A 27,701-nucleotide genomic window follows, 5' to 3' on the forward strand; every position below is an offset into this window, starting at 1 on the left:
CCAGACTTTGTCACAGAAACGCCACCTTCTTTTCAGGTGGGAAGATTTGGGAGAATGGCATTGAAACATGTAAAATATCATGTATGAAATGAGATGCTAGTCCAGGTTCGATGCACGATACTGGATGCTTGGGGCTAGAGCACTGGGACGACCCAGAGGGATGGTATGGGGAGGGAGGAGGGAGGAGGGTTCAGGATGGGGAACACATATATACCTGTGGCGGATTCATTTTGATATTTGGCAAAACTAATACAATTATGTAAAGTTTAAAAATAAAATAAAACACAGACAATCTCTCCCCACAGTTGCGGCACTTTGTCCTGGGGATTCCTTTAACCAGATTTTCAGTGGGTCCACCTCCTGCTGCTATTGGGGGACAGGGAGAAGGAAAACAAGGCAGGGAACAACAGAGCCATGCTGGGGACACTGAACTAGACCAGAGGCCACTCGGGGCCCAAGGAGGTAAAGGTCATGAAAATCAGGGAGGTCCTAGGGGCAATTCCCACTCCAGTACTCTTGCCTGGAAAATCCCATGGGCGGAGGAACTTGGTAGGCTGCAGTCCACAGGGTCACGAAGAGTCGGACACGAGTGAGCGACTTCACCTTCACTTTTCACTTTCATGCATTGGAGAAGGAAATGGCACCCCACTCCAGTGTTCTTGCCTGAAGAATCCCAGGGACGGGGGAGCCTGGTAGGCTTCCGTCTATGGGGTCACACAGAGTCAGAAACGACTGAAGCAACTTAGCAGCAGCAGCAGCAGGAACTTGATATAAAGCACAGGGAGCTCAGCTCGGTGCTCGGTGGTGACCTAGATGTGCACGATGAGGGGAAGGGGAAATCCCAAAGGGACGGGACATATGCATACTTAGAGGTGATTCACTTCATTGTAGAGCAGAGACTGACACAACATTGTGAAAGCAACTACATCTCAAATAAAAATAAAGTACAACTATTATTTTTACAATAAGTAAATAAAGAATAAAGATGGAGCTGAAGAAAAAAGAAATATGTAGATACATATAACACTTCTGTTATATATAAAGATGGGTGTTTATATGTATATATATAAAGTTATATATATATATACATATATATATAAAGTTATACACATGTGTACAAATACGTGTTTGTGTATATATATATATATATATATATATAAACTTATCAGTGTGGACTATATAGTGCCTATTTGTTATGTGGTCCAGTAACTTCTTTTGTCATGGATTTGTCAGTTGTAGATTAAGAATTTACAGACACCCTTCCCTCTTCATAATACCACAGATCCCGCTGGGCAAAAAAGTCAAAGGAAAAATTTTGTTTGTCTTTGGCATGCATGCAAAACATTCTTAGGTTTCATTGTCAAGTTCTTTTGCTCCACCATAAATATTCATGATAATTTAATACTGCTGCTTCTTAACTATTAGTGAAAATTATTTGCAGGTCATGCTAGGAAACTTCCTAAAAAAGTTCCTGCAATTCTCAGCTCTGGCTGCTCATAAGAATCACCAAGGAACTTAAGAGCATAATAATTCTGGATTCCTTAGGATGCTCCCTAGATCAAGTGAATCTGAATCATGGGAGTAGGTGCAGAGAGTCTGTCGTTTTTAAAAAGCACATCAGAGAACCACTGAAAACCAACCTTTGTGTCAAGAATTATCTGGCTCAGTTGAAGCAAGTCAGGAAGTGTAAGATCAAAAGGGGTATGTGAGGTCTTTGAACTGTGGTGTTGGAGAAGACTCTTGAGAGTCCTTTAGACTGCAAGGAGATCAAACCAGTCCATCCTAAAGGAAATCAACCCTGCATATTCAATGGAAGGACTGATGCTGAAGCTGAAGCTCCAATACATTACCCACCTGATTCGAAGAGCCAACTCATTGGAAAAGACCCTGATGCTGGGAAAGATTGAGGACAGGAGGAGAAGGGGACAACAGAGGATGAGATGGTTGGATGGTACCATTGACTAACCAGACATGAGTTTGAGCAAACTCCAGGAGACAGTGATAGAATGTGAGGGAAGCCTGGCGTGCTGCAGTCCATGGAGTCGCAAAGAGTCAGACATGACTAAGTGACTGAACAACAACATTTTGTAGAGAGTTAGCGACAATTTCAGATGACATCAATAAGGTTAAAGAAATGTCACAGGGCTAAGATATAAAAGGACACCAGAGATTTTTGATCCCTTAATAACAGCAAGAAAGTGGATAAAATAAAAATCATATTTTCCCAAAGTGCCGTCAAAGAACAAAAGCTTCAAGGAGCCTTGATGAATAGAATTCCAGGGAGGGATCAGCACTTTTTAGTAGATTGGACATTGTATACAAAAGAATCAGAAAACTTGAAGACAGATCCATGGACATTATCCAAATTGAAGTATAAAGAAAAAAAAGAACATAACTTCAGTGACATGTAGGACAATATGAAGCAGGTTAACATCTGTGTAGAGGGAAAGAAAGAAAGAGGCAGAAGAAATATTTAAAGAAATAATGGCCAAAATATTTCCAAATTTGATGAGAAACTTCAACCCACAGATCCCAGAGGCTCTACAAACTCCAAACAGCACAGACATACAAAACCACAAAACCACACCTCGGCCAACATAATCAAACCCTGAAAATCAAAGAACAAGAGAAACTCTTAAAAGCAGTTCAAGTGGGAATATACTGCGAATACAGGGAAACAGACAGAAAAATGACTGCTGTTTTTTCATGAGAATCAAGAAATCAAGAAGCCTATAGAACACAGAGGGGTGGGATGGTGGGGTGTGAGCAAGGCCCAGGAGGGAAGGGAAATACATATACATATGGCTGATTCATGCTGTTGTACAGCAGAAACTAACACAACATTGTAAAGCAATTGTACTTCAACTTAAATAAATAAAATGGAAAAAAATGAGCCTATACAGTGACATTGTTAAGATGCTCAAAGAAAAATAAACTATCAACCCAGAATTCTGGGTATACTGCTAATGTCTTTTTTAAAAAAAAAAGGAGAAATAAAGACTTTCTCCAAAAAAATGGGGTGAATTCATTGCTAGCAAACCTATTTTACAAGAAATGTTAGAAATTCTTCAGGCAGAACAAATACGGTATCAATTAGAAATTTGGATCTACACAAGTAAATTAACAATGTTGGCAACTGAATAAAGAAAGGTAAAAAAAAATCTATTTTACTTATTTTTAATTGCTCTAAAACATGACTCTGTATAAGAAAATCAGTAGCAATGCACTGCATATTTGCAGCATATTTTAAAGTAAATTGTGTGACAACAATAGCAGAAAAAGGATGCAAGGGAGGAATTGGGAATACACTGTCCTTACACCACAGGGGAGGCAAGATAATAGTTTACTGTGGACTCTAAATCACTAAAGATGTGTACTGTAAACCCTGGTCAACAATTAAAATGTTTTCAAAAGAAGTATAAATAATGTCAATCAAGGAGACAAAACAGAATAATAAGCAATATTCATTCAATCTAAGAGCAGGCAGAAAAAAGGGAAAAGTAACAAAAAAAACAGATGGAAAAAACAGAATCAGCTGTCTACTAATCCAAACATATCAACAATCACTTTAAATGCAATTGGTCTAAACACAACAGCTAAAAGTCAGAGATTTTCAAGTTAGATTAAAAAAAAAATTTTCAAGACCTAACTATCCTCTGTTTTATAAAGAAACCCACTTCAAATGGATATTCAGGTTAAAAACAAAGGTATGCTAAAGATGTACTATGAAACACTAAGTCAAAGGAACATGGAGTAGCTGTAATATATTAATATGACAAAATAGATTTCAGGACAAGGAATGTTCTCAAGGATTAAGAGAAAAATGACATGATGATAAAGGGATCAACTGTCCAAGAAAATACAATAATCCTTACAGGTATATGCATCTTAAAAATGGCAAAATACTAAAGACAAAAACTAATAAAGCTGAAAGAAGAAATGGGCAAATCTGTGTAGGACTCTGTGGGAGAGGGAGAGGGTGGGAAGATTTGGGAGAATGGCATTGAAACATGTAAAATATCATGTATGAAACGAGATGCCAGTCCAGGTTCAATGCACGATACTGGATGCTTGGGGCTGGTGCACTGGGACGACCTGGAGGGATGGTATGGGGAGGGAGGAGGGAGGAGGGTTCAGGAGGGGGAGCACATGTATACCTGTGATGGATTCATTTTGATGTTTGGCAAAACTAATACAATTATGTAAAGTTTAAAAATAAAATAAAATTAAATAAATAAATAAATAAAATAAAATAACTGAAACAAAAAAAAAAAGAACAAGAGGCAGGAAATCGGTAAGGATGTGCATGGTCTGCAGAGCAGAATAAACCAGCTTAACCTGACTGACATTTATAGAACCATCCTCCCACTATAACAAAAGACATAGTCTTCACAACGTGGAACTTATTAGATTTGTGTGTGTGTGTTCTGGGCCTTAAATTTGAAAGAACAGAATCTTGCATAAGATATTCTTGTACTAGAAGTACTAGGACAGCACTTCTAAATAACCAAAGAAGTCAAAGCAGAAGTTTTGAACTGAATGAAAGGGAAAATGAAAATAGTGCATATCAAAAGCAGAGGGATGTAGCTAAAGTGAGGCTTAGAGAAAAAATTTTGTACTAAATGATTAGGCAAGAAGGAAGGTCCCAAAGCCTTGGGAGATAGAGAGAGAGAACAAATTAACCTTACGAGAGAGAGAACAAATTAAAGCGGAACAAACAGAAGGAAAGAAATAATCAACATTGATCAGATCAGTCGCTCAGTCGTGTCCGACTCTTTGCAACCCCATGAATCGCAGCATGCCAGGCCTCCCTGTCCATCACCAACTCCCGGAGTTCACTGAGACTCACGTCCATGGAGTCAGTGATGCCATCCAGCCATCTCATCCTCTGTCGTCCCCTTCTCCTCCTGCCCCCAATCCCTCCCAGCATCAGAGTCTTTTCCAGTGAGTCAACTCTTCGCATGAGGTGGCCAAAGTACTGGAGTTTCAGCTTTAGCATCATTCCTTCCAAAGAAATCCCAGGGCTGATCTCCTTCAGAATGGACTGGTTGGATCTCCTTGCAGTCCAAGGGACTTTCAAGAGTCTTCTCCAACACCACAGTCCAAAAGCATCAATTCTTCGGCGCTCAGCCTTCTTCACAGTCCAACTCTCACATCCATACATGACCACAAGAAAAACCATAGCCTTGACCAGACGAACCTTTGTTGGCAAAGTAACGTCTCTGCTTTTGAATATGCTACCTAGGATCAACATTGAAGCAGATACCAATAAAATTGAAAGCAGAAAAACAATAGAGAAAATCAATTGCATTCAATCTGTTTTTTGAAAAAACAATGTAATTGATAAACCTATGCAAACTGATGAAGGGGAGAGAAAGACAGAGAGAGAGAACAAAATATCAGGAATGTATATGTCAATCCTAATCTCCCAATTCTTCAGACCCCCCCCCAGTTCCTTCTTGGTATTCATACATTTGTTCTCTACATCTGTGTCTCTATTTCTGCTTTGCAAATACACTATTGATACTGTGTATAAGATATATATAAAGCTATATATATATCAGTTCAGTTCAGTCGCTCAGTGTCCAACTCTTTGTGACCCCCATGGACTGCAGCACGCCAGGCCTCCCTGTCCATCACCAACTCCCGGAGTTTACTTAAACTCATGTTCATTGAGTTGGTGACACCATCCAACCATCTCATCCTCTGTCGTCCCCCTCTCCTGCTGCCTTCAATCCTTCCCAGCATCAGGATCTTTTCCAATGAGTCCATTCTTCACATCAGCTGGCCAAAGTAGTGGAGTTTCAACTTCACCATCAGTGCTGAATAGTCAATGAATAGTCAGGACTGATCTCCTTTAGGATGGACTGGTTGGATCTTCTTGCTGTCCAAGGGACTCTCAAGAGTCTTCTCCAACACTACAGTTCAAAAGCATCCATTCTTCAGCGCTCAGCTTTCTTCATACTCCAAGTCTCACATCTATACATGACTACTGGAAAAACCATAGCTTTGACTAGACGGACCTTTGTTGGCAAAGTAATGTCTCTGCTTTTTAATAAGCTGTCTAGGTTGGTCATAACTTTTCTTCCAAGGAGCAAGTGTCTTTTTATTTCATGGCTACAGTTACCATCTGCAGTGATATAATTATACATAAATATAATATATAAATAGATACAAATTAGTTACATAAATATATAATATATAAATATGTGTTTATTATATGTGTATTTTAATTCATCATATAAATATACACATATTTATATATGTATATATACATGTATATATTTATATAACTAATTAAAATGCTTGTTTTAATTAGTTGTATAAGTTTTTACATATATAAATATGTATGTATATATATAAAATATACATATATAAATATGTATATATTTATATAACTAATTAAAACATGCTGTATAACACACGGCATTGAACTCTACTCGACGCTGAGGGGATAGATGTATTTGCATGACCAGTTCATTTTGCTGTACAGTAGAAACCAACACAACATTGTAAAGCAGCTATATTCCAATAGAAATCCATTTCAAAAAGCAAAATCAAATACCAAAAAGAAAAATCAGGAATGAAAGAGAGAAGTCACTGCTGATTCCACAGGTATTAGAAGGATGACAGAGCAATACCAAAACCAGCCCTACTGCTATAGATTGGCAAATTAGATGAAATAAATAAATCCATTCAAGAAGAAATAGGTAATCTGAAGAATCCCATATATATTAAATTCTACAGACAAGGTACTAAAGTAATTCCTATATACTAGAAATAAATAAGTGCCAGCAAAGAAAAGTAAAATGCTTAAGTATAAATATAACAAAACATGTCCAGAATCTGTATGTTGAAAACTACAAAACACTGGAGTAGAAATCTAAGAATAATTTTTAAAATGGAGAGATAACCCAGTGTTCATGAACTGGAAATCTCAACATGAAGAAGTTAATTCTCCCCAATTTGATCTATAGATTCAACACAATGTCAAGCAAAATGTCAGACATCTTGTAGATATTTACAAGATGATTCTAACACGTGTACAAAAAGGCAAAAAGCACTAAGAGCCAAAACAATTCTGAGAAAGGAAAACTCACATTACCCAATTCCAAGACAAATTTAAAAATTTAAAGCTATTAAATCAAATCAAAATTAAAACTATTGCTCTAATCAAGACACTTTTAAGAGGATAAAAAGAAAACTGACAAACCAGGAGAAAACACTTACAAATCACATGTATGATATCAAAGACTCTATCCAGAATATATAAAAAACTCTGATACTCAACAATAAAAAAAAATTAACACCCCAATTTAAAAATGGGTAAAAGAACTGAACAGATACTCCACCGAAGAAAATATACAGATAGAAAACAAGCACAGGAAAAGATACCCAGCATCATTTTGCTCAGTCGTGTCCGACTCTTTGTGAACCCGTGGACTACACAGTCCATGAAATTCTCCAGGCCTGAGTACTGGAGTGGGTAGCCTGGAGATCCCTTCTCCAGGGGACCTTCTGGACCCAGGAATCAAACTGGTGTCTCCTGAATTGCAGGTGGATTCTTTACCAACTGAACTATCAGGGAAGTTCATTATTTACTAGGGTAATAAAATTACACGTGTTAGAAAGACAAAAAAATTAAAATTAAAACAAAACAAGACAAAACCTTAGAATAACAATGGCTGGCAAGGATGCAGAGCAACTGAAACACTTATACATTGCATGAGAGAGTATAAAATGGTACTAACTTTCTGAAAAACTGGTAATTTCTTATACAGTTAGACATATACCTACTCATTCCCCAGGGATCAAATCCACATCTCTTGTGTCTCCTGCACTGCAGGCAGACTTTACCACTGAGCCACAGTCTCAGGCAAATCCCTGAATTTCTGATGTTCACAATGTGGTGATGACATACAACTGCCCAGACAACATCTAGGGCTTATGAGACATAGATAAGAGCCAGCTGTAAAGTGTGAAATTCTCTGTGACTTGATAGCACGATTACTGCTCTTTTATTCAATAGTGATGGGGCATCACTGCTGCTGCTGCTAAGTCGCTTCAGTCGTGTCCGACTCTGTGCGACCCCATAGACAGCAGCCCACCAGGCTCCCCCGTCCCTGGGATTCTCCAGGCAAGAACACTGGAGTGGGTTGCCATTTCCTTCTCCAACGCATGAAAGCGAAGAGTGAAAGTGAAGTCGCTCAGTCGTGTCCGACTCTAGCGACCCCATGGACTGCAGCCCACCAGGCTCCTCCGTCCATGGGATTCTCCAGGCAAGAGTACTGGAGTGGGGTGCCATCGCCACATCAGGGTGCACACCTTGCCCTAGTTTTGAAAATAGTAGTATAAACAGAACCTTCTTCAGAGGTGGAAAAATTTTAATGGGTTGAGTCTGTTTCTTTCAGAAACTCCAGAGAAACATCAGTCTGAGTCTTCCCAAATTCTTCATGGCTCCTGTTCATCAGGATACACAGACTATCAAGATTCAGATGTCAGGTTTAGCCTGACACTAGAGTTTAACCACAGACTTTTTTGTGTTTGCAGTTAAAAGTGCTGCTGTTGTTCAGTCACTAAGCCGCCTTTGGCTCTTTGCAACCCCATGGACTGAAGCATGCTAAGCCTCTCCGTCCCTCACCATCTCCTGAAGTTTGCCCAAGTTCATGTCCATTGAATCAGTGATACTATCCAACCATCTCATCCTCTGCCGTCCCCTTCTCCTCCTGCCCTCAATCTTTCCCAACATCAGGGTCTATTCCAATGAGTCAGCTCTTAACATCAGGTGGCCAAAGTATTCGAGCTTCAGCTTCAGCATCAGTCCTTCCAATTAATATTCAGGGCTGATTTTCTTTAGGATTGACTGATTTGATCTCATTGCTGTCCAAGGGACTCTTAGGAGTCTTCTCAGTTACAAGTAAACTTTTTAAAATAATAAAATTTTTAAGAAAAAAGGAAAAAAAGTAAAGCCTCTGCCTACCTCTCCTGTCCCACCTGTTAATGAAACCACAGACTCACTTGGAGACAGGGCAAACCCCTGGAGCCATCTCACCTGCTGGCGAAGGTCAGGGCCAAGGCAGTGGCCAGATGAGGCATCAGCCGCAGGGTCTGCGTTTGGTGCTCAATAATCTTGACCTCTTCCCTGGCTTTGGGTCCAAACTGCCTCCGGCTAGAGAGAAGCAAATAAACATAACTTTACCGAAATCTAACAGGCAACATCACCCCAAACACTCATTTGCCTTTAAATAATTCAGAATTGATGTTTTCTAACATGGTGCTGGAGAAGACTCTTGAGAGTCCCTTGGACAGCAAGGAGATCAAACCAGTTATTTCTAAAGGAAATAATCACTGTATATTCATTGGAAGGACTGATGCTGAAGCTCCAATACTTTGGCCACCTGATGCAAAGAGATGACATGTTAGAAAAGATCCCGATGCTGGGATCTTCTCGTGAAGGCATGAGAAGAAGGGGGGCAACAGAGGATGAGATGGTTGGATGGCATCACCAACTCAATGGACATGAGTTTAAGCAATCTCAGGGAGATAGTAAAGCTATGTTGCAGCCCCTGGGGTCACAAAGAGTCAGACGCGACTGAGCAACTGAACAGCAACTTCAGATAACAGAATGCCTGAGTCTTCTAAAACAGAGTTAAGATAACAAGATATCGAGAGTTTCTGAAGACAGTCCAACAAAAAGCTTTTCACCTCCTCTGGAAATTAACCTTCCTGCCATTGAAATTTTTACAGCAAAGTTATCTATTTAATACACAGAGTAACTTTTACACCTTAACATTTACCTGGCATTTTATAGTTCCCAGTGCCTTGTGATCATTAATTATTCAGTTTTACTAAGTTTCTGACATACCCTAGAACATATTTCAAAAGGACTCAACGAGGAGGCAACGAACTCTGGTGCTTCTGTCAGATTCGCAGGCAGGTCATTAATTCAGCCAACTGCATCCCCCCTGGAGTTTCTCATGGGAAAGGCGATCTGTCGATCCTGCCTTAAACCCTGTGCACTGCGCACAGCACTGCCTCTCCCTCTCTCTTTTTATAACTTTTTTTTTTTTTGAGTCTTTATCGAATTTGTTACAATATTGCTGGTTTTATGTTTTGGTTCCTGTGGGATCTTAGCTCCTCAAGCAGGGAGTGAACCCTCACCCCCTGCACTGCAAGAAGTTTTAACCACTGGACCGCCAGGGAAGCCCTGGCTGCCTTTCTCTCTGATGCAGCTATGCAGGGGTGAACAGAGGCCCTGCTTCGAGCTGCTTGTAAAGTGGGGTAGGATGGTCCCCAGACATTGCCCAGCAATTAATCATACAGAATCTCACAGCTGCATAGAGCCTGGCTTGTCTGGATCACCCCCTGCTCTGTGCAAACTGATGCTCTACAATCTGGGCTTGGCAGCCTCCTGTCTGTGGACAACCCAACTTTAATGTTATTTCTGAAATATCTCACACACATATACATGCACATACGCACACAAACCTGTGCACACATACACAGGAGCACTCACGCGAGGCTGTCCACTCTTTGTGACCCCACAGACTGTTCCCTGCCAGGTCCCTCTGTCCAAGGGATTCTCCAGGCAAGAATACTGGATTACTCAAGGAAGAAGAGGAAATGGCAAATTTTTTAAATTTTATATTTGATCTTTTTATTATAATTTCATGCTTTAATATTGTTCCCAGGGGCTTCCCTGGTGGTCCAGTGGCTAGGACTCGCTGCTCCCAACGCAGAAGACCAGGGGTCAATCCCTGGTCAGGGAACTATCCCGTATGCCTCAGCTAAAACACACATCCTTCATGTGGCAACTCCTGTATGCCACAACGAAGACCCACACAACCAAAAACTATATATATTAAATAATAATAATACTGTTACTATTTGTAATTAAAAGAAGGGCCCTATGATCTTTTTAGTTCATAAGGCACCTAGAATTTAGAACCTGACCATGTTGTATGAGTATGAGGCAGTGAAAACAGACCCAACACAGGCACTCGTGGGTGCACTGTGAGCACAGGTTCATTCCTATGAGCAGAGCTTCCCCGGTCCAACCATCTGCAGATGGCTGTCCGAGGAACATGACCCCACCCTTTGCCCATGCCCTCCATCCATCCCGACCACAACAGGGCACAGTGCCAAGCGAGCCCGACAGTCCGTAGGACGACAGCTTTGGCTGGATCATTTTGAAACCAGTAAGTCAGTCATAGACCAGAAACTGGTACCAATGTAGTGTCAGGTTATTCTACAAACTCCATTTGTCCCCACTCCTTTAACTGGCTAGAACTAAACATTTCACAGCATGGATAAAATCATGTCACATTAGAATGTATGATCTATCGTTAACTTTTGGGGGTATTAAACATATTGCTAGATACCTAACCAATTTCCTTACACTTATATTTTATTCAATATAAAATATTAAACTGGGGCTTCCCTCACGGCTCAGTGGTAAAGAAACGGCCTGCCAACGCAAGAGATGCGGGTTCGATCTGTGGGTTGGGAAGATCCCTGGAGAAGGAGATGGCAACCCACTCCAGTATTCTTGCCTGGAGAATCCCACAGACAGAGGAGCCTGGCGGGCTACAGTCCACGGAGCTGCAAAAGAGTGAGACACGACTGAGCGACTGAACAACAACCGCTTTAAAACAGCACCCGTGGCCAGACTCACAGCTCACCAAGGGCAGGCCTGTCCTGTCTTCGGGTGTCCCAGCCTGGCCAGGTGTGAGTGGGTGGGAAAGACTGAAAGCGAGGTGACAGATGATGAAGGTCCTGCCATCTCCCAGCAGCAATACGCCTGACTCCTCCACTTCTCATCCCTCCGTGTCTCCTTGAAATGTTTGCTTGTTCACAGATGTTCTGATAAAAGCCCAGCTGGGAGACACTGGAGTACTGAGTGGGAAGTAAGCACTTACGATTGTGATGGGGGAAGCAAATAAGATGAGTAATCTACCTTGTCCTTATGCCCAAGAGCCCACCCTCTGCCGGTCTGGGGTTGGGTTTTCTTCTAAGGACAAGAAAAGAAGAAATGAGGGACTTCCCTGGTGGTCCTGTGGCTAAGACTCCAAGCTCCCAATGCAGGGGGCCTGGATTTGATCCCTGGTCGGGGAACTAGATCCCACATGCCTCAACTAACAGTTCAAATGATGCAACGAAAAAGATCCTGCATGTTGCAACGAAGATCGGATTCCGTGTGCCCCATCTAAGACCTGGTACAGTGAAATAAATAAATATTTTTTAAAAAAAGAAGGAAAGAAATGAGTAGGTGGAAAGCAGGCAGCACCCACAGTCTTTCCTCCCCTTTCTCTGGCCCAAGACACCGATAGTCCTCCTGTGCACTGAGCCAGGACGTTCTCACTGGCATCCCATCCATCACATGTGTTCTGTGGCTGCTCCAGGTGAAAAGACGACACTCAAAGCTAACGATTCTTCTTCTGCCCAGAGATGCAGCCAGAGTCATCCCTGAGATCACCACCATCAAACCCGGAGCCAGGAGCCTGGCTCCAACACAGGCAGCAGAGAGAGGCGGCCTCAAGACTTTGCACTCTGAGAGGGCTTGGCAGGAGCAGAAGCCCTGCCTGCCACCCTGCCTCAGGCCCCAGTCTACCTCACTGAGGGCCATGAGGGTCCAGGCTGGTCCTCTGGTTGCCAGCATCCTTGGCACGCTGCCCTGAACACGGCTCACCAGACCAGAATCCCTGCAGCTGGCCAGAAATTACTGCCTGCCAGACATTCTTACTCTTCCAGTTTATGATCTATATGGACATAAAATTCTTCCTATCCTTTTCCTCCACTGGGTTACTATTTTTCTTTAAAAAGCCAGGTAAAGGCTATATTTTTCTCCATAAACATCATTTTATTTCAGGGCCAGAAAACAACCCCAAAGTCACTGAGCTCAAATTTTTCATGGTCTTTAAAAAAGAGTGTGCATCACAGTATCCATGTGAGAGGGCTGTGAACGATGCCATTTAAAATGATAGATTGGAAAAGCTATTTCTGGATTCCAGCGACTCATAAGGACTGGAGGAAACATTTATTTGGGGGTTGTTTTATTTCATTCCCACTCAATTTTGAACACAGCCGCTTAAAGCAACATTCATGGGAAGTGACACAGCTATTAATCACCCACGCAGCTACTACACGAGCAGCCTCTGGGGAGACACAGGCTGCCCGCCTCCCCAGCTCTCCCTCTGGTCTCTTCTCCCAGAGGAGGCCAGTGACCTACTAAAAAGATAATTGCTTTGCAGGTTTCCTGCTTCTGGAGCATCATTGCATCAGCCTGCTCTGAATGACAGCCGGTCATACTAGAAGAGAGGAGTTCTATGGCTGGCCCCCCATCCTTCATCCTGAGACTTCTGGGGGTGCAAGCTGGTTCACACCCCTACTGCCAGGGGACAGACCCCTGCTTCTCGGCTGTCAAAGGCTGACCTCTGCGGACAAAATCTGGGCAGATTCCTGAGGCCCAGCCTCACTCCCTGTGGCCACCCGCCCTCGTTTAATAACTAACTCAGCCACAGACAAGATTCAAGGCAGCCTGTGAGTGTCCCACAGGTGACCACTGTGCCCCATTTGGCCCCAGTAGAGACCCCAGCCTCTCAGAGAGCCCACAGCCCATCTGACTCTGTTTCTCTCCTTCTTTCTGATGTTCCTGAACATAGGAACCCAGAGGGGAAATATGTTTACAAAGCAGGATATTTTTTTTTTTTCATTAGAACATAGTTGATTTACAATGTTGTGTTACTTTCTGCTGTACAGCAGAGTGAATCAGTTATACATTTACATATATCCACTCTCTTTTAGATTCTTGTCCCATATAGGTCAGTACAGAGTACTGAGAAGAGTTCCCAAAGCAGGATATTTTAATAGCACCAGTTGGACCTGGCAGATTGAGTTCAACTGGCTGACCAGGATGTGAAAACCTGGCTACATTTTTTAAAAGATTTTTTTGATGTGGACCATTTTCAAAGTCTTTATTGAATTTTTTACAATATATTGCTTCTGTTTATGTTCTGGCTTTCTGGCCACGAGGTACATGGGATCTTAGCTCCCAGATCAGGGATCAAACCCATACCCTCTTGCATTGGAGGGGGATGTCTTAACCACCAGACTACCAGGGAAGTCCCTAAACCCAGCAGCTTTTTATCCAGTAATGCATGAAACAGACGCCGGACTCCCAGCCCCAAACTTCACCAGACCCAACCCCACACCAGTGTCAAGTTTGGGAACATGAAAGGGTTCAGACTGCACACAACTCTCACTGGTTTTTGTGTTTTTTGTGTGTTTTTTTAATAAGATGAACATTTAGTAGTTTGCCTGGAAGCTCTGACAAAGCAATCCTGCCTTGAAATATCAGCCTCTCCATGAGACCTCCACCATGTTTTAGGTGTCATTCTTCAAATGGTCAATTTTCAATCCATCTGCAGGAGAGATGGAAAAGGTGCATGTATGTAGTCTATAAATAAGTGCCTCTTTAATATCAGCCTGCACTTGTTATTGCTTAGTCACCAAGTCATGTCTGACTCTTGCCCACCAGGCTCCCCTGTCCATGGAATTTTCCAGGCAAGAATACTGGAATGGGTTGCCATTTCCTTCCCCAGGAGATTTTCCCCACCCAGGGGTCAAACCCATGTCTCCTACATTGGTGAGTTCTTTCCCACAGAGCCACCGGGAAGCCCCAATAGTAGCCTTGGTTGTGATTAAATATGCAACATGGTTCCAAAGAAGAGTTCTCCAAGTGCCCATCCAATCCTGTAGAGCTCCCAAGGAATACCTTTTGCACCCTCCAGACACCTTTTTCCTAACACTTTTTAGCAGGCTTTTTATTCAACCAGAGAAAAAAAACAGATGATCCTCAATGGTTATGATGGGGTCAGTGACAAAGACCATTTTTAAACACAAGAATGTTTCAGATACAGAAAAAATGAGGGTACTTAGGTATTAGGGTCCAAAGGTCTATAGAGAGGGATTGCCATCCTAAGGGCACAAACACAGACTCTAGTGTCCATGTTTTCTTGCTGGAAACTGCAGAGATAAAGAGCTTTCGCTGTTACTTTTTTTCCGTTTATCAAAGGTTACATCAAATCAAAACCCAGGAATTTAAAGACCCTCTCCAATAGGAAACCCATGGGTCTGAAGTCATGGTCCACCCTAGTCTGGTGGGAACTGACATTCTCCTATCGTAGGCTGCAAAGACTGTGCACCCCATCCACTAGAACCGGGAGTGCAGCACCCAGGGGAGCAGGCTGCAGAACCACATGGGCTTGGAATCAGGCCACTTCTTCCCATCTGCACATGGATGACCCCAGTGGAGACCCCCACATCCCTTTCAGATAAGACACCACACAAGGCAGAGCAACCCTATGACTCTGCCTCCATGTTTCTGCTGTGTAGACCGTTTCTACGATGGGCTGTAGCCATAGTAACCCTCACTGTGAAGGAGCAGGGACAGCCAGGCCTGGGTCACCCTGGATCTGAAGGCTGACCAACTCCCGCTTCTTCTCTGAGGGCTCAACTACATCAGCAAAAGGGGTCCGACCCAACACACTGGAGCTCAAACCCCTTCACAATAAACCCCAGAGAACCTGGCTCCCTCTCTCTGAGTTTGTTTTCATTGTCTTCTGGTGTCTCTGGCTGCCCCTGGGGAGGCCATCGTGGGACAAAGTCAACATCATGTCATCCCAGGCATCACAGGAGGGGAGGTCGGACACAGGCTTAAAACCCAGGCTTTGAATCAGACTGGTTTTCATACAGACTCTTGACACTTACCATTTTCTACTGAATGACTTAGACAGGCTGACTGAACTTTGGGTTCTTCAGGACTAACGACGACAGTGAGGAGGAACGGAGACACTGCCTATGCCTGACACATAGTAGGTGTTCAAGGCGTGGCAGGTGTTATCACCACGGTCACTACTGCTATCCCAGGTTCCTAGGATTACCCTCTATTCTATTCATCCTTGATCTAGGAAAGCCATGTAAAAAGTTCCTCAAAGAAACACTCTCTGTTTTCTTTCACTCAAACACAGCACTCATCTATTCTGCATGAGTAAGACTGCCGTAAAAAAGATTTTCAGGGTGAAGAGGAAAGTCTCCTCCACTCAACACTGAATTAAAGATAATGAAATTTCTGACAGAGAAGAAAGCAAACTGTCAACTAATATGCTAGAAAAAAATTGTGTGTGTATGTGTGTGTGTGTGTTGGAAAGCACGTGAACCATTCGGAAAGCACCTGCCCTTCCTATGCATCCAAGAACACCAGCTAACTTTCTTCTTCCCAAATCCCAGGGAGGGACAAGATGGACAAAATGAAGCCAGAGGAGGCGATGTGGGCAGAGCCCTCCTTCACAGCATGTTGCCATGGAAGCAGCAGATTCTTTCCAGAGACAGTCAGCCTACCCTCTAGAGGAACCTAAATGTTATTCAGGTGGTTCCCACACAAGGGAAATTAACTTACTTTTCAGAATTACAGCCTTAGTAATATCTATGATTAACACACTGGTTAATGTTAGTCGTCAGAACTGTGACTCCTTGTGATTTTTCTCTAAAGAAACTCGCATCCTAATGAATGCAAAACAAAATTACAATGGTGGGAGACGTGAGCCATAAATTACAGCTGAAACTCCCTGTGGTGGCTTAATGATTTCACTGTTATTTTCCTATATTTTAAAAATCATATAAACAGAGAGTGAAATCTTGTATCATCAACACCACTGCGGAAGTACTGCAGAAGCCCCCAGCGCTCTGGCCATTACTGTGAGGAAGCAAGAGGGCTGACCCATCTCTCCTCTTTGCCCTCCATACATAATATGGCAGCTGTAGGGTCCACGTGCACCCTGCCTGCCCAGAGAGCTGGCCAGAGCCTGCTGTCATCCTAGAGACACAAGTCTAACCGCAGCACGAGGAAGGGGACATACACTGAGGTCCAACACTCTCCAGGATTCTCCTTCACTGAGGTTAAGCGTGAGGAGATGAAAGCCAAGTGACTGAAGTTCTCTTTAGGGCTGACACTGATGTCTTAGGCTTTAGGCTGGCTTTATTTTTAAAATATATCTTTACTTATTACTTATTTGGCTGTACTGTGTGGCATCTTCAATCTTTGTTGCATGTGGGATCTTTAGTTGCAGCATGTGGGATCACACCCAGGCCCCCTGCACAGGGAGCATAGACGGAGGAGCCTGGTAGGCTGCAGTGCATGAGGTCGCTAAGAGTTGGACACGACTGAGCGACTTCACGTTCACTTTTCACTTTCATGCATTGGAGAAGGAAATGGCAACCCACTCCAGTGTTCTTGCCTGGAGAATCCCAGGGACGGGGGAGCCTGGTGGGCTACCGTCTATGGGGTCGCACAGAGTCGGACACGACTGAACTGACTTAGCAGCAGCAGCAGTCTTAGCCACTGGAACACCAGGCGAGTCCTCGCTTTAGGCTGGCTTTAGCCTGCTCTTGGCACTAGGGCATGCCTGAGTAGCTCAAGGGCTGGCTGCCGCTCCCAATCTCCCTCTCCAATCCATAGCCTTGGAAGTAAGGACGCCCACAACATCAGAGGCTTTCAGTGCATAGACACAGTAGGTCTTTCCATTTATTTAGATCTTCAATTGCTTCAATCAGTATTTTGTACTGTTCCGCATATAAGTGTTAAATGTGTACCTAAGTATTTCAATTTTTATGATCAATTGTAAATTCATTATATTTTAAATTCTGGAATCCTTCTGTTCATTGTATATAGAGATACAACTGCAGACTTCTCTGGCACTCCAGTGGTTAAGACTGCACTTCCACTGAAGGGTTTGGTGCCTGGTCAGGGAATGAAGATTGCACATACTGACCAGCATGGTCCAAAAAAAAAAAGAACTTGCTTTCTGCATGTTTATTTTGCATCTGGAGACCATGCTGAATTTAATTCTCAGTTCTAGGGCTTTTATAAATATTCGGGGATTCTCTATATAACAACCAAGTCATCTGAATATAGAAACACTTTTGTTACTTTCTTTCCAATCTGTTTGCTTTTTCCTTGCCTTACTGTACTGGCAAGAAATGCAGGAAATGCCAATTCAATCTCTGGGTGGGGAAGATCCCCTAGAGGAGGAAATGCAACCCACTCCAGTATTCTTGCCTAGGAAATCTCATGGACAGAGGAGCCTGGAGGGCTACAGTCTATGGGGCCAGAAAGAGTTGGACATCACTGAGTGACTAAGCACACACGCACTGTACTGGCTACAACTTTGATCACTATCTTGAATAGCAGCAGTAAGAGTGTATATTCTTGCCTGATACCCAATCTTAGGGGGAAAGCATTCAGTCTTTCCCCATTAAGTATGATGTTGACTGTACACCTCGGAGACGTTGTGGGTTCAGTTCTACATCACTGCAATTAAGCAAATATCACAATAAAGCAAGTCACATAAAGTTTTGGTTTTGCAGTGCATATAAAAGTTAAATTCACACTGCTGCTGCTGCTAAGTTGCTTCAGTCGTGTCCGACTCTGTGCGACCCCAGAGACAGCAGCCCACCAGGCTCTGCCGTCCCTGGGGTTCTCCAGGCAAGAACACTGGAGTGGGTTGCCATTTCCTTCTCCAATGCATGAAAGTGAAAAGTCAAAGTGAAGTCGCTCAGTTGTGTCTGACTCCTAGCGACCCCGTGGACTGCAGCCTAGCAGGCTCCTCTGTCCATGGGATTTTCCAGGCAAGAGTACTGGAGTGGGGTGCCGTTGCCTTCTCCAAAATTCACACTACACTGTAGTCTATTATGTGCAATGATATTATGTGTTTTAACATGTTTACACCTTAAAAGCTTTATTGCCAAAAAATACTAACCATCATTTGCACCTTCATCATTGCAGTAGTAATGTCAAAGATCACCGATCACAGATCACTATAACAAATACAACAATGATGAAAAAGTGTGAAATAGTGTGAGACTTGCCAAAATGTGATACAGAGACACGAAGTGAGCAAATATTGTCGGGAGAATGGTACCAGTAGATGTGCTCAAGGCAGGGTTGACACAATCGTCCAATTTGTAAAAAAAAATGCAACATCTCGAAGTGTAGTGAGAAGCACAATAAAACAAGGCACGTGCTGTGCTCAGTTGTGTCCAGTTGTTTGTATCCCCATGGACTGTAATCCCCCAGGCTCCTCTGTCCATGCGATTTCCCAGGCAAGAATACTGGAGTGGGACTTACGGACACAGCAGAGGTGAGGTGGGGAAGGAGAGGGTGAGATGTATGGAGAGAGTAACATGGAAACTTATATTACCATATGTACAACAGAATGCCAACGGGAATTTGCTGTATGACTCAGGGAACTCAAACAGGGGTTCTGTAACAGCCTAGAGGGGTGGGATGGGGAGGGAGATAAGAAGGTTCAAGAGGGAGGGGACATATGTACACCTATGACTGATTCATGTTGGTATCTGGCAGAAAACAGCAAAATTCTGTAAAGCAATTATCCTTCCATTAAAAAATATATTAATTTTTAAAAAAAGAATACTGGAGTGTGTTGCCATATCCTCCTCCAGAGTATCTGCCCGACTCGGGGATTGAAACCGTGTCTCTTATTGTACTGTACTGGCAGGAGGGTTCTTTACCACTAATGCCACCTGGGGGGCGAAAAAGAGGCATGCCTGTATGTACGTTTCAGATGCTCTTTATCAGGCCGAGCAAATAATAAGTTAATTCGTCCGTTTACATGTTTATTAGCCATAGACATGTCTTCTTTAAAGTGTCTCATATCATGCGCCCGTTTATTTATATACCGTGATGTTACTATGTTTCTTTTAAAGAGGCTTTTTATATATTAAGGAAAATAAACCACCGTTAGTCATATTTGTTCAGATATTTCTCTGTGTCATCTGAAATATACACATTTAAAACATTTTTTATATAATCAGTTTACTCTAACACTCTTGCTTTGGGACTTTTTTTTCTCTGAATGTTTTCAAAAAGGACATGTCACTTTTTCCCTTCATCTATGTGATTTTGTGGTTTGTTTTAACTTTAGAGATAAGCAGAGGTGAGAGATGTAGGTCTACCCCAGTGGAATATGAAATAAAAATACCAACATGGTTAACTGCAGCAAGTGCCACTAGGCTGACCCAAGAAGGACGAATGAAGGTAAGCAGACTCTTGTTCCTATCTGCTTAAAATAGCCATTCCCTGCTTTCAGACAATCCCCTTGATCTTCCTCCTTCCAATTCACTTGGCAGACAAGTCCTTGCTTTAACCTCTCTCCCACTTTATTCTCTAATCTGCCAGGAAATTAATGCAGGTCTTGAGCCTCCCTAAACACAGCTTTTTCCAGGCATCCTTTTTCATCTCTGATTCTAAAAATTGAAATAATAAGAAAAAACAAACTTTGCTGTTCTGTTGGCATATGTGCCTTCAAGGAATATTTATTTAAGGGGAAAAAAAAATCTCTTTGAGTGGGTCTATATTGTCATAATCACCCCTCCCAGCAAAAACTAAACATTTCATCCTCCGTCTCACGGCTTCTAGCTACCCAGTCGCTGGGCCTCACTTAGGTCCAGCATCTGCATGTCAGGTGTTGCGTGAACACATCTGTCAACAAGGTCTTGAACACAGAAATGCAAAGTTCTTTCAGCTGGAGTTGTCCAGAGAACACACCATCGGTTTGCTGCCCTTGTGACACATGGGCCTGTATGGGACCTATCCCATCTGTGGGTTTCCCAGGGCTCCATTTCAGGACATTCTCCCTTCATTACCCAGATTTCACTGCCATGTTTTGCTCAGAAATATCTGCCTAAGTCTGTTACCTACCTCTAATCCCTTCCTGGGCATTCCCAAAGGGCAATGCCATCATCTAGGTCAGGACAAGCCCATCTCATTTCTTCCTACTGATGTATCCCTGCACATACTTGAACATTAAAAAGAAAATAATCTGGCAGCTGTTTTCTTTACAAAAGCCATTTCCAAAATTAACAATTTATTATGCTTGTGACAAAAATAATTCATCTGCTTTGCAGAGATGCTGTCTGGAAAGAAACTTCCACAGGGTCATTTGAGTTTTTGTGTACAATCTTGGGATACGGGAAATTAGCCAAATCATGGGATGCTAAAGAATGCAACACAAGTTGACAGCCTTGGGGAATGGTTTTCCAAGAGGCTTGGGGAACCTGGTGGAGACTCGACTAGAGGACCTGCCAGTGATCAGGAGACCAGGGTCTTCGTACCGCTTCTATCAGGACTGAATCTGAGAAAAGAGCACACTTCTGAACTTTGCTCAAAAGGGAAATCCAATTTTCATCCCCAGCTGGACTCCACTATTTTTGCTGACCCTGCATACGAAGGTACTGATACTCAAATGCTTCTCATTTAATCACTGAAAATTATCTCCAAAACAACTCTTAAAGTCTCAGGAAATTATCTTAAGGGCATTAAGCAAATGCAGAAACATCTATTCCAAAAAATCTAAATTCAAATCTTATTTGAACCTCATCCCTCATCTCATCTCTCATTTGAACCCACTCACAACTACCTCATCCCCCAACGAGCTCCCCCAGTAGCTCAGTGTGATGGCAGCTAAGCAGGTAGATGCAGCCAAGAAGATAGGGCTCCCCCTCCCACTACCTCCCAGTCTAGGACTATGGTTTCATGCAGTCCACTGGCATCTCTCATTCACTCCACCCCTTCACTCCCAGCTCCACATTAGAGAAACTTCATTCCAGGCAGATACACCCAAGAGGGGGGCTTCCCTGGTGGCTCAGCAATAAAGAATCTGCCTGCAATGCAGGAGATGCATGTTCAACCCATGAGTCGGGAAGATCCCCCTGGAGAAGGAAATGGCAACCCACTCCAGTATTCTTGCCTGGGAAATCCCATGGATAGAGGAGCCTGGTGGGCCACAGTCCATCAGGTCACAAAGAGTTGAACATGACTTAGTGACTAAACAACAGACAATAGGACCACAGCTCCTTTCCCCCATCTGGCCCCCATTCATAGGGCATGAGCTCCACTCCAGACACAACAGGTCAAGAATCGTGAATCTTGAGCATCCATGACTTGGCTTGCTTCTAGCATGAAGATCTCATGCCAGGAAGAATAAGCTGGGAAGACCAGAAGCTACCATCCCTGTCCAGAAGTCTTGCTTGCAGAGGTGCCATATCAGGAGAAGCAAGTTATTGACTCACTCTCAGCTCTGAATATTACAGAGACTGCCCAAGAAGAGAGGCAAGATGTTAGAACAGATAATTCTTCAGTTTTGTGTAGGAGACTAACTATTTTGGTAACAAAGTAAGCAGAAGATCATGCCTAGGAGTGTTGTTTCAAACAACGGAGATCTTGATGGTGAGCAACTAAGAGTCCCTGGTAGCTCTTTTGATTCTTTTAGCAGCAAGCTAAAAGATGATAAGCTCAGTGAAATGGTAGATCAGCCAGAAGTTTAACAGAAAGAATCAGGGAAAGAGATAGCTAAGCAGAGTCCTCTCTGGTTGGAGCAGCCTCAGACTGGAAACATCGTGCCCATGCAAAGGGACCCAACTTTAAGTGTAACAGACTGTGGCATAATGTACGCTTCAGGGCACTGGTTAAAACAACACAGCAATCAGCTAGTGACTAATGAGAACCGCAAACTGGCTTGATACAGATCATCCCAAAGCTTATGGGGGATATATAAATAGCAGCATGATTTACAAATGCAAACATAAGGCAGCAATCTAACTGTCTGAGAGCAAATGAATGGATAGAGAAGATGTGTTGCATATATACAATGGAACACCACCCAGCCATAAAAAAGACTGGCATTTTGCAGCAACATGGACGGACCTGGAGGGCATTACGCTAAGTGAAATAGTAAGTCAGACAGAGAGAAGCAAATACTCTTTGCTTGTATGATATCTCTTACACGTGGAATCTAAAACATAACAACGACATAGTGAATACAGCATAAAAGAAGCAGACTCGTGAACACAGAGGACAAACTAGTAGTTACCCGTGGAAAGCGGCAAGGGGTGGGGAAGACCAACATAGAGGTAGAGGTACAAACTATTAGGTGTAAAATAAACTACAAGGTATATTACACAACACAGGGGAATATAACCAATATTTTTATAATAACCATAAGTGGAGTATAACTTTAAAAATTGTGAATCACTATATTATACACTTGTAACCTATATAATATTTTTATCAACTATACTTCAATAAAAATTTTTCATTAAGAAAAACAATAAAAAGCTCACTGGGGAGATGAGGGAAGGTGATGAACAGAGCCACAGTCTCCCAGGCACTCAGCCACACAGCCACATGCTCAAGCCAGCACCCCTGCACACACAGCATCAGACTGCACACTGTAGCAGCAACAGATCCCACTTAAACAGTCCATTCAAGTCACTAAACAAATAATCCAGTTAACAACAGCAACAAGCCCCAGAAGGGGGGACCCACTATGTAGTGTTGTTATATTATTCATCTCTTATCTTAAAAAAAAAAATTTACAAAACGCACAAAGAAACAGGTACGTGTGACCCTAATAGGAAAAAATGCAAGCCATAAAAGCTGCCTCTGAGGTGACCCAGACACTGGACTTAGAAAACAAGCAATTCAAAGCAGTTGTTGTAACTATATTCACAAAAAAAGTGAATGGAAATCATGTTTAAAGTGTTAGAAGAAACGGGGGGGGGGGGGGCGGTCCCAAGATGGTGGAGGAATAGGATGGGGAGACCACTTTCTCCCCCACAAATTCATCAAAAGATCATTTGAACATTGAGCAAATTCCACAAAACAACTTCTGAACACTGGCACAGGACACCAGGCACCCAGAAAGGCAACCCACTGTCTTCGAAAGGAGGTAGGACAAAATATAAAAGATAAAAAGAGAGACAAAAGAGTTAGGGATGGAGACCTGTCTTGGGGAGGGAGTCGTAAAAGAGGAGAAGTTTCCAAACACCAGGAAACCCTCTCACCGGCAGGTCTGTGGGGACTTTTGGAATCTCAGAGGGCAACATAACCGGGAAGAAAAAATAAATAAATAAAACCCAGATTACGCACCTAACTGCAACTCCCAGCGGAGAAGTAGCCCAGACGCTGGGATCTATGACCAGCAAGCAGGGGCTGAACAGGTAGGCGCGTGCTGCACTGCTTAGGGGAAGGACTAGCCCTGAATGCCCTGAGGGCAATCTGAGGGAGATAACGTGAGATAGCAGCCCAGACTGTGCGATAGCCAGAGAGAAAAGAGAGAGAGAGAGAACTTTCCCACAAGAAGCTCTAACCTAGGGCACTGCCAGGCCCACTCAGAACAAAGGACTGAGCGAATACCACAGGAGAGCTAGCCAGCTGCGGACCGGCCCATGCCCCACCAGAGGCAGGGAGGCAGGCGGGCTGCAGCCAGAGCCGGAGAGGGGCAATCTCGGCCCCAGGGACGGCATCCTCTACCAAACTGCGAGCAGGCTCCCAATTGCTAACCAAGTCTTCCTGGGATTCTGGACGGTTGACATCCACCAGGAGGGTCGAAGCCAGAGATCAGCTCCCCAGAGGAGACACACAGCACACCTGAGACTGCGAAACTGAGAGGCTGGGACGGGGGAGGCGATAAGACGCCCTGCCCCACCTGGGGAGAGCGCGCTCGCCAAGCACCTGGGCTCCTGAGCTGCTCAGACCTGGGAAGGGCACAAAAACGCCTTTGTGGAGTACCTGAGAACCTGAACCTGAGGGGCTCAGCATGCAGCCCAGGGCCCACCCTAGACAGTTCCCCTGCAGAACAACCTGGAGCCTGAGCAGTGTAGACCGGGAAAGCACACACACCGTGAGTGGGGGCAAACCCAGTGTGGCCCAGACACTGCGAGCACTCCCCACACACGCCAGTGATATTTGTTTGCAGTGCTCCTCCCTCCCCACAGCACGACTGAACAAGTTAGCCTAAACAAGTGACCCCCTTCACCCCTCTGTGTCAGGGCGGAAGTTAGATACTGAAGAGACTTGCAAACAGAGGAAGCCAAAATAAACAAAGAAGAGGGAACCACTTTGGAAGTGACAGGTGCAACAGATAAAAACCCTGTAGTTAGCACCAACTACACTGGAAGGGCGGAGAAGGCAATGGCACCCCACTCCAGTACTGTTGCCTGGAAAATCCCATGGATGGAGGAGCGTGCTAGGCTGCAGTCCATGGAGTCGCTAAGAGTCAGACACAACTGAGCAACTTCACTTTCACTTTTCACTTTCGTGCATTGGAGAAGTAAATGGCAACCCACTCCAGTGTTCTTGCCTGGAGAATCCCAGGGACGGGGGAGCCTGGTGGGCTGCTGTCTATGGGGTCGCACAGAGTCAGACACGACTGAAGTGACTTAGCAGCAGCATGACACTGGAAGGGGCCTATAGACCTTGAGAAGTATAAGCTGGAACAAGGAACTATCTGAAACTGAACTGACCCCACACTGCCCGCAACAGCTCCAGAGAAATTCCTAGATATATTTTACTATTATCATTTTTTAATTTTTAAAAATTTTTAAGTTCTTTATTACTCCTTTAATTTTTATTTTTAAAATCTACTATTACCTTGCCCAAAAAGGCCCTATTTTTAAAGCAAATTTCATATTTTTTATAACTTTTGCAATTTTGTTTTGTTTTTTGTAATACTGTATTTTGGGGACTCTAACCTCTAGATTTTTAATCTTTGCTTTTTGGTATTTGTTATCAATTTTGTACCTTTAAGAATCCAATCTTCAGTAGCCGTTTTTACTTAGGAATGTGATTACTGGCTTGATTGCCCTCTCCCCCTTTTGACTCTCCTTTTTCTCCCCCAGGTCACCTCTATCTACTCCCTCCCCCTTCTCTTATCTGCATAACTCTGTGAATCTCTTTGGGTGTTCCAGGCTGTGGAGAACACTTAGGGAACTGATCACAGGCTAGATTGGTCTCTCTCCTTTTGACTCCCCATCCTCTCCCCCTGGTCACCTTTATCTCCTTCCTCCCTCTTCTCTTCTCTCTCTTCTCTCTCATGGAACGCCGTGAACCTCTCTGAGTGTTCCAGACTGTGGAGAGCAAATAGGAAATCAATTACAGCTAGGTTGCTCTCTCCCCTTTTGAGTCCCCCTCTTCTCCTCCTGGTCACCTCTATCTCCCTCCTCCCTCTTCTCTTCTCCATGTAACTCTGAGAACCTCTCTGGGTGTCCCTCACTGTGGAGAATCTATTCACCATTAACCTAGATGTTTTATCATCCATGCTGCATGGATGCAGAAGTCTTGAGGCTACTGGAAGAATAAGACTGAAAGCCAGAGGCAGGAGGCTTAAATCCAAAACCTGAGAACACCAGAAAACTCCTGAGTCCAGGGAACATTAATCAACAAGAGCTCATCCAAAAGCCTCCATACCTACACTGAAACCAAGCTCCACCCAAGAGCCAACAAGTTTCAGAGCAAGACATACCACAAGCTAATCCTCCAACAATGCAGGAGCATAACCCTGAGCACAAAAATACAGGCAGCCAAAAGTCATACCAAACCCATGACACCTCAAAACTCACTACTGGACACTTCATCGCACTCCAGAGAGAAGAGATCCAGCTCCACCCACCAGAACACCAACGCAAACTTCCCTAACCAGGAACCCTTGACAAGCCACTCATCCAACCCCACCCAAAGGGAGGAACCTCCACAATAAAGAGGAACCACAAACTGCCAGAATACAGAAAGGCCACCCCAAACACAGCAACCTAAACAAGATGAAAAGGCAGAGAAATATTCAGCAGGTAAAGGAACATGATAAAAGCCCAGCAAACCAAACAAAAGAGGAGCAGATAGGGAGTCTAACTGAAAAAGAATTCAGAATAATGATTGTAAAAATAATCCAAAATCTTGAAAACAAAATGGAGTTACAGATAAATAGTCTAGAGACAAGGATTGAGAAGATGCAAGAAAAGTTTAACAAGGACCTAGAAGAAATAAAAGAGAGTCAATATATAATGAATAGTGCAATAAATGAGATCAAAAGCACTCTGGAGGGAACCAATAGTAGAAAAACTGAGGCAGAAGATAGGATAAGTGAGGTGGAAGATAGAATGGTGGAAATAAACGAAGCAGAGAGGAAAAAAGAAAAAAGAATTAAAAGAAATGAGGACAACCTCAGAGACCTCTGGGACAATGTTAAATGCCCCAACATTCGAATCATAGGAATCCCAGAAGAAGAAGACAAAAAGAAAGACCATGAGAAAATACTTGAGGAGATAATAGTTGAAAACTTCCCTAAAATGGGGAAGGAAATAGTCATCAAAGTCCAAGAAACCCAGAGAGTCCCAAACAGGATAAACCCAAGGCGAAACACCCCAAGACACATATTAATCAAATTAATGAAGATGAAACACAAAGAACAAATATTAAAAGCAGCAAAGGAAAAACAACAAATAACTCACAAGGGGATCCCCATAAGGATAACAGCTGACCTTTCAATAGAAACTCTTCAAGCCAGAAGAGAATGGCAGGACAAACTTAAAGTGATGAAAGAGAACCCAGATTACTGAACCAACAAGGATCTCATTCAAATATGAAGGAGAAATCAAAAGCTTTACAGACAAGCAAAAGCTGAGAGAATTCAGCACCACCAAACCAGCTCTTCAACAAATGCTAAAGGATCTTCTCTAGACAGGAAACACAGAAAAGGTTTATAAACTTGAACCCAAAACAACAAAGTAAATGGCAACGGGATCATACTTATCAATAATTACCTTAAATGTAAATGGGTTGAGTGCCCCAA

At 43.2% G+C, this 27,701-nt stretch overlaps 1 protein-coding gene across 4 annotated transcripts in view; it reads right to left on the minus strand.

The window, feature by feature from the left end:
* ACOXL (acyl-CoA oxidase like) overlaps window positions 1-27,701 on the minus strand; it is a 330,642-nt gene that overhangs the window by 157,254 nt on the left and 145,687 nt on the right. For all 4 annotated transcript variants that reach the window (XM_061431434.1, XM_061431436.1, XM_061431435.1 and 1 more), the window contains exon 11: window positions 9,053-9,169. In XM_061431434.1, coding sequence (XP_061287418.1) covers window positions 9,053-9,169 — 117 coding nt within the window. The remainder of the gene's footprint in view (window positions 1-9,052; window positions 9,170-27,701) is intronic.

The sequence above is a fragment of the Bos javanicus genome, chromosome 11 (genome assembly GCF_032452875.1).
Source record: "Bos javanicus breed banteng chromosome 11, ARS-OSU_banteng_1.0, whole genome shotgun sequence".
Taxonomy (NCBI): Eukaryota; Metazoa; Chordata; class Mammalia; order Artiodactyla; family Bovidae; genus Bos; species Bos javanicus.